The sequence below is a fragment of the Melopsittacus undulatus genome, chromosome 9, assembly GCF_012275295.1.
Source record: "Melopsittacus undulatus isolate bMelUnd1 chromosome 9, bMelUnd1.mat.Z, whole genome shotgun sequence".
NCBI classification, from domain to species: domain Eukaryota; kingdom Metazoa; phylum Chordata; class Aves; order Psittaciformes; family Psittaculidae; genus Melopsittacus; species Melopsittacus undulatus.
In genome coordinates, this window is record NC_047535.1 from 27,005,128 (window position 1) to 27,023,585 (window position 18,458).

At 41.0% G+C, this 18,458-nt stretch overlaps 1 protein-coding gene across 1 annotated transcript in view; it reads right to left on the reverse strand.

Annotated features, from left to right (window-relative positions):
- The window catches only part of PTPRG (protein tyrosine phosphatase receptor type G), a 405,849-nt gene that overhangs the window by 15,405 nt on the left and 371,986 nt on the right, over nucleotides 1–18,458 (reverse strand). The window contains exons 16-23 of the mRNA XM_034065923.1: nucleotides 15,801–15,892; nucleotides 5,792–5,888; nucleotides 4,035–4,117; nucleotides 3,683–3,817; nucleotides 3,049–3,183; nucleotides 2,486–2,658; nucleotides 1,840–1,975; nucleotides 1,357–1,503 (exon numbers count right to left, since the gene is read on the reverse strand). Coding sequence (XP_033921814.1) covers nucleotides 1,357–1,503; nucleotides 1,840–1,975; nucleotides 2,486–2,658; nucleotides 3,049–3,183; nucleotides 3,683–3,817; nucleotides 4,035–4,117; nucleotides 5,792–5,888; nucleotides 15,801–15,892 — 998 coding nt within the window. The remainder of the gene's footprint in view (nucleotides 1–1,356; nucleotides 1,504–1,839; nucleotides 1,976–2,485; nucleotides 2,659–3,048; nucleotides 3,184–3,682; nucleotides 3,818–4,034; nucleotides 4,118–5,791; nucleotides 5,889–15,800; nucleotides 15,893–18,458) is intronic.

The following is an 18,458-nucleotide window of genomic DNA, read 5'->3' on the forward strand; positions in this document are numbered from 1 at the left end:
GCATAATCTTACTCTAAGATGGTTGAATGTAAAGCACTGTATCAGGGCATGAGCACAAGTCATTTTCTGCCAACTCTGTGGCAGCAGCAGAAGTGAGAGAAAGATCTAATAATTGCTGCTGGTCACGTCCCAGTTTCAAATACACCCTAAACAAGATAGCACTCAACTCATCTGTGTATTGGCACAGGCCTCATTAGAAGTTATGGGGTTTCTAAATACCTGCACAACGTTGGTAGAGAAAGTAGTTTCTGAAATTGGCACTCAAGGTATTGAAAGTTTGCCACAAGTCATCAGAAGACATCTTAATGTGTACATTTTATATGTGTATGTTTATACTTATACCTATAATCTAGATGTATACACTTATATTTATACATACAATTTTTTTAATATGAAATCCTTTTCTCCTGCTGCATTTTGTGTGTGTATTGCTTGCGCTTGCACTTGTTTCTTTAATTTAGTAATTAAGCATTTGGAATGTCTTGACTGATGGTGAAGTACCAAGATTTCTGTGAGTGAATTCGGAGAAGAGCCTGTTTGGTTTTTGAATAGCTTGGCACCTGGTATAATTTAATGGTTTCAGTTCTTTGGGTAGTTATTGAGTGAGTTTAGCTGTGAAAACAGATGTCATGTATAATCTTATGATACACAGTCTCACAAAATATTTCTAAAGGCATTCAAATAAAATGTAATCAGAAAATCTTAGGTTTCAAATAGGAGATCTGAGCAAAAAATAAATTAGGCCAGGATGAAATCAGCAATGACATAGCAGGGAAAAGCAGCAAGCACAGTTAATAGCAACAAGAAAGGCCTATTGTGTATCCTGGTCTTAAAGCATTTTTCATAACATAATAGAATCACAGACTGGTTTGGGCTGGAAGGGATCTTAAAGATCATTTGGTTCCACTCCCCTGTCATGGGCAGGAACACCTTCCTCTACAGCAGGTTGCTCTAAGCCCTGTCCAACTTGGCCTTGAGCACTGCCATAGATGGGGCAGCCACAGCTGCGAAGAACCTCATTTCATGTCCTTCTCCACATATATGCAGGAGAGCCATAGACTGGAAGAAGACTTTCAGCCAAGCTAGCCACAGACTCAGGAACATCCAAGCCCCTGTGGGACCAGGAAGACTAGAAGCATACTCCAAAACAGTGTCCATGCCCCTCTGCTCACTTCTGCCTTCAAGAGTTTTAATACTGATTTCCAGCAGCGTTAGCTAAGTCTGTGGAGGACAAAACTTCTGCAGCTGCTAATCAAGTGTTCTGACTTGGTTCCTTATCTATGACAACTGACAGTTGGGAGATAGACCATACAAAAGAGAGTAGGGAAATTAAGTCCTTCTGGATGGCGGTGATACCTTGAACTGTTTCTCTAGTCGTGTCTTCCCTCCTATGCCAGGTATGAGGATGCTGTTAACATAAATATGCAGCTGGTTTGCAGATACTTCAGTTTCCTTCCCAAGGATGGCTTCCAACAAGGCATCATGAATAAAAATGTACTGCTCCTAGAGAAACAAGCATATAATGTAGGCACTTGGAATAAACTAGACAGCTGTCTTTAACCGAGGGCTAGAGCACACTAAAGGAAGGATGTGCAAAACAAGGCACCCATGCAAGTATGGCCAAGTCCAGAATAAACATTTACAAGTGTCACACGTACAACTCTCACTAAGTCAAAAACCGAATCTGAAGTATTTGGTCTATAAGAAGAGATACATTCCAGAGCAAAAAGTGACAGTGATATATTAAATTTTTATAGGAATGTAATAGAAAAATGTTTTCTTTTTGATTACAGCATAAAATGGACATGGATTTAAATTCAAGCCTGCTGCAATTTTTACCTCTGTCTGGACGAGGTAGTTGCGCTGTGTCCTGATATGTTTCAGGAAACCCAGGACATTTACTGTGCTTTTGTCTTTTATCTGTTGCAGCATACTGTCTATCACAATGTAGGTACCAGTTCTGCCAACACCAGCACTATAAAAAAACATAAGAGAAACCCACATAATACAGCCAGATGAAAGAAAATGATCACAACAGCAGAACTAAGCAAATATTCCTGTTCACAGGCTTTTGTTTTTCTGTTAGCCCCAACCATGAAAGTTTCTCAGCAAAATACTTCCATTTTCTGGGAATTCTACCAGTTATGTATTTCCTCTCCGGGTATCTCTGTGCTGCATGATGAGGATGAATACAAAAGAAGCCTTCACGCCAATGCCACCAAAGCTGGGCTCGCAGGCCAGGACAGTGAGGATGGGGATACCATGGTCTTGGATTTCACCTGTGCCAACACTCGCCCCTGTCTCCACTGCTGTTGTTACTGGTACTGGCTGGAAGAAGCCATACAGACATCCACCCTGCACCAAACTGCTGCTATCCTGGGCCACCAATGTTGCTCCAGCTTGTGTTAGTCTTAGCTGGTGTGTAAGAGCACCTGCTATGCACTAGGTATGCTTGCCATGAAGTAGTCACTCACACCCATCATACCTGCAGTGCACCACCACTGGTCCCATGTCTGGGGTTCTGGCTGCAGAGGATCTCCTAACAAAGGTCAGCACGGGCAGAGCATACTCCGGCACACCCATGTCAGGCCACTGGGTGTAGTGATACTGAATGACCGTCCTCTCGTTCTGCCGCCCTTTGGGGTTTCCTTTCTGACCCTGAGTGCAAAGTGCACAGAAAGAACAGAAAGATTTGGGATGAGAAGCATGGAAAGAGACTCAATGCTCAGCCGAAAAACTCCTGGATTCTAACAAAAGAAATCTGCAGCTCTGCTTCCTGCTAGGTGGAGACAGAGTTCAAGGAAAAATCCATGTGGGAACAGGTAATAACAGCAATGACTGTGACACCAAAGCAGCAGTGAACTTCAGAAAAAGAAATACAGGTTAAATCTTTCACCAGGTTCCTTGTAATCCCGGCTTTGCTTACTTATTTCCCATCCACCTGCTACTTTAACTTGCCTATGCAAAAGCTGAGTTTTGCTCCTGTGTGCCTTGCATCCTACACAAGCCAGAAGGCCTCTGGGTGAGAACACTGAAGGCTTTACTCACCTTTCTCAGCTTTGTGTTCCTGACTGTGAAGCGGCGCACAGTGTAGCAAGCATGAATGTTTGTGCTCTTCAGCGTGACGATGATGTTCCCATACTCCTCGCTGTTCTCTGATGGCCAGTACTGATCGCATTTCCTCTGAACAAAGACATAGTTGGGTGGGTTGGCTGAGGCTTTGAGCTGTTGCTTTACATTTAGAGCTTGTTAAAGAAGTAAAATCATGGCTAGCTATGTATCCTTCTGTTCTGATAGTTACATATTATATACATCAATATAGAATCATAGAATCATAGAATAGTTAGGGTTGGAAAGGACCGTAAGATCATCCAGTTCCAACCCCCTGCCTAAACCATGTCACCATGTCACACTAAACCATATCACCCAAGGCTTTGTCCAACCTGGCCTTGAACACTGCCAGGGATGGGGCATTCACAACCTCCCTGGGCAACCCATTCCAGTGCCTCACAACCCTCACAGTAAAGAATTTCTTCCTTATATCCAATCTAAACCTCCCCTGTTCAAGTTTTAACCCATTACCCCTTGTACATCATATCCTAAACCATTAAAACCAAATTCTGCCCCCATGATTTGGGAATGTGGTAAGAAGCAACTATTAATAAACTAGAAAATCTCTTACTCTTCCTTTTTCAACAAGGTTTGTGATCATGACAATGATTCCAGTATTTTGTTCCCAAATCATCCTCCAGAAATCTTCAAAGGTAGATTTTAAAGGTCCCTGGGTAGCAATGTAGGCTTTTGCTTTGTTGTAACCCTTCAAAGAAAACCATAATGCCAAGTGAGATGAAAGCAGTATCATGGTAGACATATCAATATTTTAAAGGTAACAGAGAAAGGTGCCTTTCTCAGAGAGAGGAATTTGTAGCAAAATTCTCAGGTGAAGCTGGAAAACACCACTTCACAAGCAGCAATACTTCCTCCTTGTGGAAGGATTCAGAGTCAGAGAAATCAAACCAATTCAAACAACTTACATCGACATAATTAGCATTAATGTAGTCACTGTGCTTCGAATCTTTTCCTGGTAAAGGCCTTAGCTTCACCCTGCTGTGATCATCTGCAGGATGAAAAACAGAGCATTAAGAGAGCATTAAGGAAACACAGCACAGAGCTGCAGGTAAACGTTCCATTTCCCACGTACTGGAGTAGCCTTTACTCATACATGGAAGAAATTAGCCTTGGATGGGAGGTGAGTGGGAGATGGGAGTATCTGGTCTTGGTCATCTGCTCATCATAGCAGGTCCTGAGTCTTCACATCCCTTTAAGTATGTGGTTCATGCTGGGACAGCTTCTCTTTAAAGGACACTGGAGCCCTAGGAGCACAATCTCTAGGATCATCCACATCACACAGTGTAGTATGATTCAAAGAGCCTCACAGGGCTGCGTAACACCATGCAGAGACAACAGCTTGGCCCTTGCAGGCATTGAAGTTGCCTTTGCTTGGCTCAGTGTCTGAGATCATTATCTTCCACTGCTGGGCTCACACAGCTCTCCTGGCTCTGGGATCTGAGTCAATGTTCTTACTCCTTCACCATCCTCATCACACCAAGAGGTCAGACTTTAGGTTACACTCTTTAGCTCCTCTTTTTGTTCCACCCAAATGTTTGGCTTTGGCTTAAATCAGAGAAAATATTGCAGTCCTTCTGCTCCAAGGCAGTAGCATTGGGCTGGGTGGCACTTCCAGCATGTGTAGAGATGACACACTTGGGCTAACTTTAAGCATGAAAAATGTGGTTTCAGTTGCCTTCCTTAAGTGCCTCTCAATAGAGAGAGTAAGGCTTCCCCATGGGCAATCTGGAGGACTGGAATGTCTGCTTCAGTTCTCCTCCAATGGTACTTCTCCCTCTGTGCCTAGAGGAACCAGACATCTACGTCTAAAATCAAAGCTGAATGAATCCCCTTGTCAAAGGCCATGTAATAGCAAGTCTTTTACAGGTCTCTGAATTGGTCCTTAGCTGGCACCTTGATTACATCTGAGAGTCTCTTAGAGACATCCTTCCTATATTATCAACAACATTCCAGATTTATTGCAGTGTTTATGAACACTGTGAACTTTTTTATCAGTGGCTCCATCTTTGTTTGTAGTTCACAGTGACTGCTGCATCTGCCATTCATTCCACATCAGAGAACAATATGGAAGCAGTTACTGCTTTCCATCCCAGACCTGCAGTGATTTGCATTCTAGAGCAGAGCCGAGATTTGCAGTTCTCAGAGGAATACAGGCAAAGCCTGCACTGTGCTACAGAGATCACTGTTTGTCCAAGTCATATACACAGCTGAAGCAGGCTGAAATACAGCAGATGTACTCCGTGAGAATTAGCACCTTTGGGGTTATAAAGGAATCATCAATAAAACTCTTTGCTCCACACTATGCAAAGGCTAGTTTTCAGACATTAGCAGGCAGAAGAGCTCTGATCAATTTATCCCAGTTATTCCTCCAATTAGGTTCATACCAAACTGGTATTTCTAAAACTACTTTTGGACCATCAAACTGCAACATATTTTAGAAAAAAAGTTGGAGTGAAATCCAAAAATGAAAACCAAAGTGACAGAGAGGTCAAAACATCCTCTGCCTTTGGTAGGGAAATTATCTCCCAGCCACACTTGAAAATGTTATTCACTACTGTGTAGTAAGGTAACTTGAAGCTACCTGCCTTTTCCAAACACACATAGACACACTGTGAGAGGAGAGTGCCTTGATGCATTGTGCTTACAGCCAGTGCTTACTTACAGGCTAGGATGTTGATGTATCTGTTCTTGTGCTTGTTGTCGGGGTGGTTGGAATGCTCTGCAGTGATGTTCATGTCAGCCGTACAGCGCTGCACTTCCTGGGCATGAAAAATATTCAAACATGAAATGCATCAGTTCAAGAAAATTGAGCTTTATCTTCTCTTGCAATAGCTCAAAAATCCCACATTTAAAGTACTGATATCTTAATTTTGGGATAAAACACAGTCTTCCAGTATAGCCCTGTATGATAGGATCCGCTCAAACAGAGCTCTGTTAGCTGCTGTCAGGTGTGCAGTTATGCTCCTCTCCACAGACTTGGTGACAGATGCACTCTGAGCACCCTGAGGACCAACTGTTTCCTCTGACCAGCAGTCCATCTGTCTTCTGGACTGTATCTCTTGTGATGCTTTACTCTTTCCCTACTTGGGAAGGGAAGATAGAGTCACTTAAAGGCAAGAGTGGCCAGTGCAATGTAATAAATTAAGCACAAAAAGCATTTCAGCACAAGACTGAGTGCTGGACAACTTCTCTGCTTATAACCTCTCAAAAAAAGGGCTTCTGACATTTAAGTTTGACACTGACCTTTTGTTAGTTGTCTGCAGAGAGATGCCTTTTATGAAACATAAATAAAATAGAACTTTGAAGATAACAGCAAATACTTCGAATACCACCTCTGGGACACTGATTAACAGCCCACAATACAGTGAAAAAGATCAAAGGTTGTATTCATACATGTATTTATACATTTACATAGCAGAAAGAGACCAGCCTTGCTAAGGTCTTTAGAGGTGCAGACTGTTGTCTAGTTGAGGCTGTAAGTTAGATACATAATCCCCATTAATACTTTTAGTTCTTAACTTACCTCTTACTTTCATTGCTCGTAACAGAATATAGGGCTATTAGAATGGGACAATGAAGGGCCTTTTCTCTGATCCCAGAGAAAAGCAGCTATTCCCGTTGGCCAGGCTGTCCTGTTACACATTTCAGAGACTGCCTTACAAACTGAATCACTAAACGTCATGTGTGCTGCCACCTCTGAGATATATTTTCTACTATTTATTTAACCACAATCTTCCTGAATAAACTAAACACTTTTTTATCCCTAAATATTTGGTTAAACCTCCAAATTTTTGAAAAATATATCAATAGTTGGAGTTCATAAAGTTGTGGAAGAAACTGCATTTATTCAGATCTTTTATGCGTCCCAGAAATCACACCTAACAGTACCAGTTTCCCCCAAGGATATATGGGGAAGTGCCAAATTACTTTGTACTGTAGGCTTTAAAAATAACAGTATAGAACCTGCCTAAGAGGGAAAGTCATTAGGAGCTCACAGCTGCTACAAAGATCACAAGCTAAGTGACAGAGAAAAATTATCAAGAGAAATGCTATACAAACAGCAGATGTAACAGAGTTCAGCATTATGCAGACATTTCACAAAGGACTTGCATAGCAATTTTGATACCTTCCCCAGCATTTACATTTTAAAAGTGCAAAGTATACTAAAACCTTGAACGTTTTACAGCTTTTATATCCACATGACACTCCCAAATAAGAATTGCTTCTCTCTCTCTTCCCCATCCTCCATAGGGAGAAACATGCTAAGCTCAAGGAGATGAGCTGAGCAAAGACAAAGACAAATCAAGCCAAACTCCCAGCTGGCCCTAATAGAATTTTCATAGTTCCATTTCTATCACAGAAATAAAAAACACCATTAAAGTGTGCGCTTCCCCTAATTCTACCTGTCAGCTCCAGTAAGCAAGGGACTTCTGATTACACAATGGGCAGGATCAGTTCAGCTGAAGTCATAACTGGAAAAGCAGCATTACTTATGTGTTAGGTTGATTTAATGTAATTTCATTTTACCTTTTTTTTTCCTTTGCATTTAGAAATCGTATAACATCACTGCTGCACCACTGTAGACTGCTCCTAAAATATACCCCCTTGCTTTTCAAAAGCCTCACATCAAACTCTACATCCCTGCATCACTACAGAATTATTTGTAGAAGTTATCAGCATTGAAATATTTATGCCAATTGCTGTGGAATTTAATACAGATGAATCCAATAAGGTGCTGTGGAGAACACCCTAACAAGTTAACAAACTTAATAGGGAATTACCTCCCTGCTAAGGAATTTTCTCTGACAGTTTAAATACTACATAGTAAATGTATCACTTTCTATTAAATTCTATAGGATTCTTCCATAAGGGAATTGTTGGTGAGGTTAATCATTTTAATTAACCTTTTTATGTTGATGCTGACTGTTTTCTCAACTGAACATGTTCCCAGCTGGCCAATATAAAGTTAATAACAGAGGAAGATTAAGCTAAGAGAGTGAAAAACACAGCAGTGGAAAAGAAGGTCTGATGCTGCGAGAGCTGATTAGCTGAAAATGGGTTTTCTTAACATGTAACTTTCTAAGCGATTTTTAATGCTCTGGAAAGCTGCTATAATGGTGGATTCCTATGTCTGCACACTGCAAATGCACAGCAAAAGGAGTCTGTTCAAGAAAAGCCCTCTCCTCCCAGTGTGTCTCAATTGTTTTTGTCTTCTAAAAGATCAGTGTGGAACAGTAAAAAGGCCATTTTGACTTCAGCCCTCTCCCCTAGTTCAGGACACAAACAGCACTTTGGTACATTGAAGCTGTCGAACAAGAAAGGGACTGAGAAAATCCCCCAACTCCATGTTGTCCACTATCAGTGTTGCAGGGACAGATGGGGTTGAGAGCAGAGGGTGGTCATCCACACTCTTACCTTCCCTGGTTCACATCTCCGAATTCTAACAGCAAATTACTAAACCACAGGCTCCCCCTACCAGACAGTATGGCAGAAGTTAACATTCCTTTGTTATTAAAGCCAAGGTGATTGTCTTTCACCAATGCACACAGTGCTGCAAGAAAACACTAGTTGCAGCCTGTTATTTATGCCTCTGTTCAGAGGATTATTTACCCATTGGCAGAAGAGGGCAGCCAAGTGTTAATAAGTATCACCCTGGAGAAAGTTCCAAAAAGTCACCATCTTAATTATGCCATTTTACCACATTTATGTATATTACATATTTGCTTTCCCAGAATTTTCTACTGCTTATGCAATGAAAACCCTGGGATTTCTAAATCTTACTGGCTACCGAGTCCTTCATTTGCATTTAAAACATCACCATGATGATATTATTATTACAACCTAAGTTTGCAGGCAGGTATGATCCCAGGCTGCTCACTGCAGCCAATGAAAACTACTCTCCCAGTTAGCACAAAACTGCTACTAGCACCTTGGAGTAGGACAGATAGTGTCCATTATCACCACATCCACAAACCGTTCTGCTCTAGAGTATTTTCTTTGGCATTCCTTAATCCCACTTAGTCCCTTCCACTGATTTTAATGGCAGCTGGCTAGGATACTGCTGCTTTTCATGTTTAACTTTGCAGAACACATTACTGTTCAAAGATGAATGGATACAGGCTCTTATTCTGTCTTTTCAACTTATCATTGACAACCCAAGAAAGCAAAGTACATGATTTCAATTGACCGTTAGTTACTGTAAAAAGTAGCCTAGTCTCTGCTATTATGGCTGATTTACCTTTTAATTATATTGTCCATGCTAATGCTAATTGGAATTTGATACACCCAGGTTTAACGACCTATTTTCATTGCCTTTCTGAAACAAGTTACAGATTAGTTTCTTCTAAACTTCAGAGAATTTCCATTTAAGTGTAAAATCAAACTGCACCAGTGTCTTGCTGGCAATATAAGGTTTGAGCAAGAATTTTTGCTACAGTGACTGAGCAGGAACTCGATCTCTTGATTTGGCCTTATGCAGTGCTGCTGTTGTTTCCCATTACTTGAGTTCGATGTCCTAGCAGGGGCTGAACTGTGAAAGCCAATGAATAGCAATGAGGAGGAATCATGAACAAAGAAAGGATCCTAATCTGAAAGACTAAATTAAATGAGATCCATAGCTATGTTTTGATATTTGATATTTTTCAGCATGAAAGCAGCTAGTTCATCCACCCCTAAAATCAGGTTTGATCTATTATTTTTATCTCAAATTAGAGAATTCTGTGGTACTGCTCTTGCTGTTTATCACAGCAAACACGAAGCCAGCATACCAACAGGGACAGCACACAGCATTTGAAGATATCCCACAGGAACAGCATGGATTTTGGGGAAAATTTAGCACTTGTACAAACTCCGTGATGATGCTCAAGAGAGCTGGGAGCTAGGGGCAGCCTGGAAAGAAGGGGAAAACAAACAAGCCAAAACGACTCAACACAGGAATGACAGTATTTAGATAGCTAAAAACTCATGTAAATAAATTAGAGAGGAGAAGATGGTGGAGGAACATTTGCTTGTGGTACCCTGCCCTTCACAATGCAGGGAGGTGTCAGAGTCTGAATGAACTCTTGAGTTGCCCGTGCAGGGCTTCTAGGCAGAAACCTTGGGTATGGCTGCAGTACTATGGCTAGTAACAGAAAGCCCAGACAGCTGAACTTCTTTTATTGCTTCTCTTCAACTTTATCTCCTAATCCATGATGCCAGTTTCTTAGGGAAAGTCAAGTGGAGAGATAAGAACTGAGAACTCCAGGAAGACCCTCTTCTGCAGCAATCCTTCCTCATCCAGCTTCAATGTGCTGCTTCCCTTTGGTTTCAGTACAACAATGCACAGAATACCTCTAATTACGGCAACTTTGGGCCAAGGTTATAAACCATTTCCCAGTGCAGTAATGACTGCTAGCAGCATGTTTTTTGAAATGGCATCTTTCTACTGCCAAATTCCTTGGCGTTGATGCAGTTATAAGCATGTGTCTGCTGTAAACTGTGTCTAATCTATAAGGGATGCCAGTATAACTACACAGTGTTTTTAGCGTCTCAAGAAACATGTGAAGTGCAGCATTATCTGTCTTCAATGCAGCCCTCCACTAAAGAATAACATTCTGAGGTCACCGGTTAAAAAGAGCTAGTGACCCCTGCCCTGAGCAGCAGCAACCATGAGGATAACGTTAGCAAATCCCTGCCGCATCGCTGCAGATATGGATTTATGTTATTTTCTTACATTTCAGGACATTTAGAAGAAGGTGCCGCTGGAGTATAAAGATATTTTCAATTTATGTGATGAGGGAGCTAGACAGCCTGCCTCCAAGTTCGGCGAGACTGTGCAGACTCCAAATTGGCAATGAATCATTACACTCCCAAGGCCACAGGCAGGAGAGGTCTGCAGAGATTGCACTTACCCCCTCTAATCATCCCTGCAGCAGCACTGACCAACCCACTCTTAGGAAGGAGGGGAAAGAAAATTGTCCAATCTCAAAAACCCAAACACTGCATTATAGTCTAGAAATTCAGTTAGCTTTGGGGATGGAGGGTGATTTCTTGGCTTCCTTGGTTCCTTTCTCAGAGCAAAAGGACACAGCTACTCAAAAAATGTACTGTGTTATTCCAGCAACTGGCCAGGGGGAGGGAGTGAAAAGCTTTACTGTGGGAGGTGGCACTTCACACTCTTTTTGATACAAGAATTCGGAGGGCACATGCCCTATATAGTCAGGCTATCAGGGGAACAGAAGATGACAAATGTGACATCAGTTTTTAAAATGAGATCCAGAAGGGATTTCAGGCACTACAGCCCACTAAATCCAACTTCTCTGTGGGGCAAACTGCTAGACGCTGGTAATAAATATCAGAGCTAGTGAACACCTCTAACAGACTGTGGAGAGGTCCCTGAAGATATCTATAGGTAAGCACAGTCTGAACGGAATAGTATATTTGGATTTCCAAAATGTTTGTGAAAAGGCTTCTCAAAAAATATTACTTAAAAACCTGATATGTCTTGGAGCAAAAGGGAAACTCTCCTATAGGATCAGGGTAGAGGTGGAACTCACATGCCCAGGAATTCTCAGTGCTCAGGTTCCACCAGCGGGACCTTATAGAGACCTAATCTATTCCTAAATGGACTGCAGAGGAGACAAAGTGTGTTTATGATACAAAATTATACAGGATAATTAGAACGAAAGCTGTTTGTGAAGGGAAGCAGAACAATCTCGCAATACTGAGTGGCTGAGTGATAAAACAGCAAATGAAATTCAATGTTGATAAATGCAAAGTGATGTACTTGGGAAAAACAACCCTAACTACACATACATACTGACAGGTTCCCAATTTGCTATTACCATTCAGTGACAAGACCTTGGGGTCACAGCTGATAGTTTTCTGGAGGTGTCAGCTGAGTGTTCAGTAGTTGTTAAAAAACAAATGGGATGTTAGGAAGAAGGAAAGTAATAGAAAACCAAACAGAAAACATCACTGTGCTCCTGCAGAACTCTGCAGTAAACCCACTCATTAAATACTGTGCACAGTTTTGGATTTCTCATCTTGAAAAGGATATGGTAAAGGAATAGAAAAAGCTACAAAGGGAACAAGTCATCATAAGTCTAGAATGGTTTCCTCAAACAAACAGATTAAATAGTTCAGACTTCTGCAGATTCAAAAACAGGCAAAGGGGGAATGAGAGGGAGGCAGAAGGAATTCTGTGAGGCGTTTAAGTGAACAGAGATAAAGCTAGGATTAATCAAGATAAGTTAGTAGGCATGAGCTAAAAGCAAAAGGAAGTCCGTTCTTGTGGAACAAATTGTAGAATTCATCACCATGGGATGCTTTGGACATTAGAAATCTGAAGGGTTCAAGAGGCAATGAGAAATTTATGGTAGAAAGGTCTATTAAAAAGTATCAAGCATACTGATGCCAAGAAAATCTCTGGTTAGAAAAGGGGTACATATAATCTCTGGCTCTGGAAGCCTCTCAATCTCTGTTAAGCCTTGCCACCAAACCCTGCCCCAGTGTTGCCTGTGAAGATGTGGTACCTCACCCTGTGTGCCATAGCAGGAGAGTGCTGGAGCTGCCTGACAGCAAGCCAAAACCTCCTTGAACTGTTCTCAGTAGTAGGCTGAACAACCTCCAAGGTAAAATACTAAGTTTCATCAGAAGACCAGCACTGGTGATACAAGATCATTGCCTTTATTTTTAAAAGCTATTTGTTGTTCAGTATTAAATCGGGCCCTTTTTTTCTATATCCAAAATTGAAAATTCACCAGACTCAAAGGAAATCTTAACAATTCTGTTTATACAAGAAAGCCCAGCTATCACCAGACAATAAAGCTGGCTACTTGCACTATGATTACCCAGAGGGAATAAGAACTTGTTTTGGATGTACTTTCCAAAGCAAGATTGGTGAGTTCAAAGTCCTTTATTCCTCTGCACATGAAACACTTCCTAAGCACGTTCACAAAATATTTAGCTGTAATTACAGCTCATTTTAAGAGGATGAGGGAGTATTCACACCATTTACTTTCAAAGGAGTCTTCTCCATGTAAAAAACAACTCAACACAACCCACAGCATGCTGCCAAAAACACAGGAAGAGACTCACACCAAAAACTAGCAGCAAACACATGGCGAATGTTTACCTTCTACATTGGGCAGAGTATGTGTGTGCCCAGCTTGGTCTTCTCTTTCACAGGTCCCACCATAAACCTCCTGACACAGGAATTTCTGAAAGGGTTTTTGATCCTTTTTCCTTAAAAACACCCTGTGCATTGCCTGTCTTTGAGAAGATTGATTTATTCTGCAGTATTGATCACATTTTTTCAGCACCTTCTTGTCATCCCCTTCTCTCATCTTTTAGATATAAAAAGCAGCCTGTAGGACTGCAGAACCTAATACCTCATTCCAGAAGTTCCCCAGGCATGACTTGGCTGTGGTACTTTCCACCGAAGGCGAGCAGCCCTGTAACAGTGGATTTTCTGTTTCAGCTGGAATCCTGCTGTTTCTCCATAAAACATTAGCTAAGTCTTCACTATAGCTGGCAGATACAATTCCAGCACATAGACCATAGCTGGATATGACCAGACATGAGAAGTTACACTGCTAGCTGCTTCCAATGACTACTGTATAAATGTAACCTCAGGGTCCTCTACCCCTCAGCTGCTTTCAGAACTGGTATTCTCATCTCTGAGTCAGTTTAGGCACTTGAGAAACATTTTACCTACAGGCTCTGTGAAAAACCCTCGGTTTCACTCTTCTGTCCTATCACTGTGAACCATAAGGAAGAAAATCAGGCCCACAGAGCATCAGCAGGACACAACGTAAGCAATGAAAGGGAGCTGGATGATTCACCAGACAGGGATTGTCTTGTTCCTGTTCCTCCTCCTTGCTCCAGGAGGAGATTTCCTTTACTCTTTAGGCAGCCAAGACCTCAGCTGTGGAGACACACATCTGGAGCAGCTATACTGACTTCAAAAGACGTGCTCCAAATCTTAAGCCAGCATGGAGAATAGAACTTGGCATATGCAGTGCAATCAGAGTTTAACTTCTCCTTAGAGGGGACCTTGTGCTCCCCAAAACAGGATTAGCTGGCCAAAGCCATCTCTCCCACTGGCTGCCACAGCATGGCACTTGCAGCAGGGAGCTCCAGAAAGAAAGGAAAAATAAGGCTATTAGAGCATGTTTTTCTTTGCTAAAACACGGGCAGAAGGTGTCCAACATTTGTTAATAGCAGTGATTTTGTGACAGCTGAAGCAAAGCCTGCTTAAAGCCAGCCCAAGTTTACAGATGTGCTGCTGATTATTTTGAATAATTAAATGGTGTAAAACCCAGTGGTGACGAATAGCACTGGGGTAGCAATTCATAAATAATTGAGAAGAGTGAGTTGCATTTGATCATCCTGATCAAATTCTACTCTCTGGAGAATAAATGTTTGTCCTGAATACCATCAACATTGTTAAATGCCTCAATATTCCTGCTCAGCCATCCAACCAGCAGTCAATTGAACTAAATCACTTTAACACCTTCCACATTTGCCTTCCTCATGAATACAAAATGTTTCTAACATACACAATGGTTTTTGAGCATCAGACAAAGCAGCCACTCTTTATAGACAGTAACCAAACAGCAACAATAAATGTTTTAAATGAACCCATTAAAAACAATTCCTGCATACAGTCTTGTCTTTACTGCACTAAGTGAAGAAGCCATAGATATTAGGCCACCTATTTTGGTTCATTGCCTTGTTTGTAAGCGGAGCTGCCTCTCTGATTCACATGCAGCACACAAATACACCTCCTTTTGCTGGTGGGGAAGCCAGTGGCACAGCTCTGTGCAATTACCTGCAGTTCTTCCTGCTTCTCAACACTTCCTATGCCTAAAAACTTCCCAGGTAATCCTGACTTGTGCTTATTAAAGCCTGATTCTGCAGCCCGTTCTCATGCTGTGATGCTTACTATGCTTGTACAATATGGATCTGGTAACCCAGAAGTGGAAATTGCTTTTACTTCACTGGAATTACCTCCAGTTTATTGCAGATTTATAGGTCAAAATCTGTCCTAAACAGGTAACAAGATGCTTACTTTAAAATATTCACAGTGGGTAAATACCGCCAGCTGAATCCTGAAGCCTTTCTCCTTGGTTTTGCTGGAAACTGATGACCTTAACAGTAATCTTTCCTGGCTGAACAGAGCATGAACAAGGACTCCACGAATGGACCCACAGTTTGGGTTTTCATGAAAGACCAAATTCTTCCCCTCATACTGACAGTAAGCACTATTTTACATCTTTTGGGCTGCTCAGGCAGTGGCTTCTCAGTGTGATTAAGAGGAACAAATTCTGGGCCCAAAAGAGTAAAACAAGCTTCAGATTGTAAGAAAAACTTCAAGTTACAAACAACTGCTTGTACCTTCAATGTCATTCCTGGGGGACTGAAGGCAGCTTTTCTTATCTAATAAAAACTTAGGAGGGTCCCCCCTTAAAGGCACTGAATCTGTGGTGCTTAGAAAGCATGTGTAAATGTCCAGCCTCACACTGCTCGTACCTGGTGGCAAATTGGTATTTCTCTATTTCTTCTGATACATCTGAGCACTGCATTCACCTGACATGACAGCATCACGCAGATGTCTCACGGTCCGTAACTGTTAATACATAATTAACTTTAGGAAAACAACACTTCATTAGTGGATCATTAAATCGTACCTCAAAGTCTTCTGAGAACCCATGCTGGTTATTAGAATACAGCTCACTGATGTGTTTAACGAACTGCTTGACTGGAATTGCTTCCATATCATCTGTAGAAAGAAAGACATATTTAGAGTTGCTATTTGTCTCATACAGAAGACTTAAGGAGAGAAAAAAGCCTTTACTCAGTATCGCTTAGATCCGAGTTCCCGGGGCAGAGCTAGTTCAATATGCAATAATAAGAAATCTTGATGAATCTGGCCAATTTTGAGGTAAACTCTTCATATTATATTCCTAATTTTAAGCACTGCAATTATGAATACTAGAAGTCTGTTCCCTGGGATGCTAATTTACAAAGTTGAATTGAAATTCAAGGATCATTTAGTTCTTGTTTGCAGTTTGAAAATAGGATGTGGATGGGATGAAGAAGTCTCCTCTCTCTCCTTCATATAAAAAGAAGAGAGCCAAAATATCAAAGTACAGTTGACAATTGCCCCCAGCAAGTTTTCAGCAGGCTAAGCAGACACATAAGCTTTTCTCCTGGAAGTTATTAACGTCTCCCCTTTTACACAACAATGGAGAATCCAAATGGGCTTAAATTTACTCTTAGAAAAGAACAGGCAACACAGCACCCACACTGATTTGAGTTCTCTCTCATGCCTGACACCATATTATTGAATATGTATGTATTCCACTGGACCATTTGTTCTTGCTCAGCACAGTGCAAATATACCAAATATACCAATAAATCACCCATAGACAGTTTCTTTAAAAGAAAAAGCCAAAGGCTTGAATTAAAGACAAACAAGACTGTTTTGAGCACCTGGGGCTCCGGATAGATTCTAATGAAGCTGGGGTGTAGGATGGCTGCCTTATTCCTCTCTCCTCTCTCAGAAAGGCCTAGATGTTGTTATAACCACCACTGCAGTTAGAAACACTGTGCTTGCCAAGATTCAGTAGTTCATATTTTCAGTCTGGCATTTAGAAAACATAAATTGCTATACAACTGTGATCACTTTCAGCATATGAAATAATCTACTGCCTGATGGCTACTGTTGTCTGATTGCATGACTTTATGGCAGTACTCTGGTATTTATATATTCCATTTAATATTCTTCTGAAGATTGCATCCAGTTTATGTTTACTCCCAGTAATTCAGTGGTGTATTTTTGCTCCCATTTTGCAGCCATATGGTTTGGTGCTACAGCTGCATTATAATCTGGATCCTTTTCCTTTTAAACATCTACATTATGATAGAAAAAATCCAAATATTTCTACAGATACTTAGCAAAATTTAACGATAAATAAATAGATGTGACATTTACTGTATTCAGAGTGAAAGATCTTTGGCAGCTAAAACCTCTAAGCTGTCACATATGCTTTTCTTAGCAAAGGGTATGAAGATCTGTATGTGTAAATGAGGTTCTACTTTGGCAAGAATTTTATAGATCCCTGGCAATCTGATTTCTTTCCACCTGATGGCAGTTAATATTGACCATGTCATTACTTCTCAACTCCTATTTTATCAGGTAATGCTCTTAGGTGGCTTTTTGCATCCATTGATGTTTTCAGATTTCAATCAGAACTCTTCTATTTTATATGCAAGAGCCAATTGTTCAAGATATGTTTGCAATCTGATCACCTCCCGGTATAGTAATGCTACTTTAATTAACCACATGCTCATTCACTCAATAAATACAGAATTCAAAACATTTGACAAGTGTATGCTCATCTTAGCAAAAAGCTGCAGCATGCAGAAATGCTGGCACTTTAAGATATTTAATGGTAACATTTTGCTATATAATATTGAAAACGTCATCATCTTATAACAACATTTAGATTAATATTTTTGCAGCCAAGACACTTGAATGGAATGATTTATAGGAAGAGCAGTCAACAGCAAGAGCCTGTAAAACAATCTTCCCCTTCCTGAAAAAGTAACCCATATACAGTAGATTTCCTTGTGCTGTGATAGCAATTTCATACACTCTCACAAGAAAAGCTCCGTAGGTATCATTTGTGGTTTTTCCTTGAGTAGTCCAACTCAGATGAGACCACCCCAAATCAGGGATTCACTGAAGCAGACCACTATTGTCAATTCAATTTTGCAGAAGGCAGATTTTAATTTTAATTGTGATCTGTGAGCCAAAAAATAAATTAGAGATAACATGCTCTCCAGTCCATTGAATTTCCACCAATTTCAAGGATGGGTCTGCACCAGAGATCCATGGCAAAATATGGTTAGTTTTTATCATCATCACTGCATGGTGGCAGTATGTCTCCACCTTTATAGCTAGTGCTAACTCCCTTCTCTGTTTTTCACTATCCTTTATTGTTTCTCCTCCCTTTTTCCTCTTCTGCGTTTTCACTTCTGGTTCCTTCCACAAGCCTTAACCCAATGCAGTTTTCTTACTCTGTTAGATAACATGAGCAACAATTAAACACTAAATAAATTAAATAGGAAATACTGTTGTCATATGAGCTCACTGGGAGCTTGATGCTGCTGAAGCTGCCCACAAACTCAGGAAAACCACACTGGAGCAAATGTAATTATTTCATATTAGGAAGATTAAAATCAGAACCATAACAATCAGAAGCTCAAAAGGAAGGCTTACAAGTTTGAGCTTCCTCTGGGGTAATGTGGTCCTACTGACCGTGCAAGGTCTGGCAGCTACT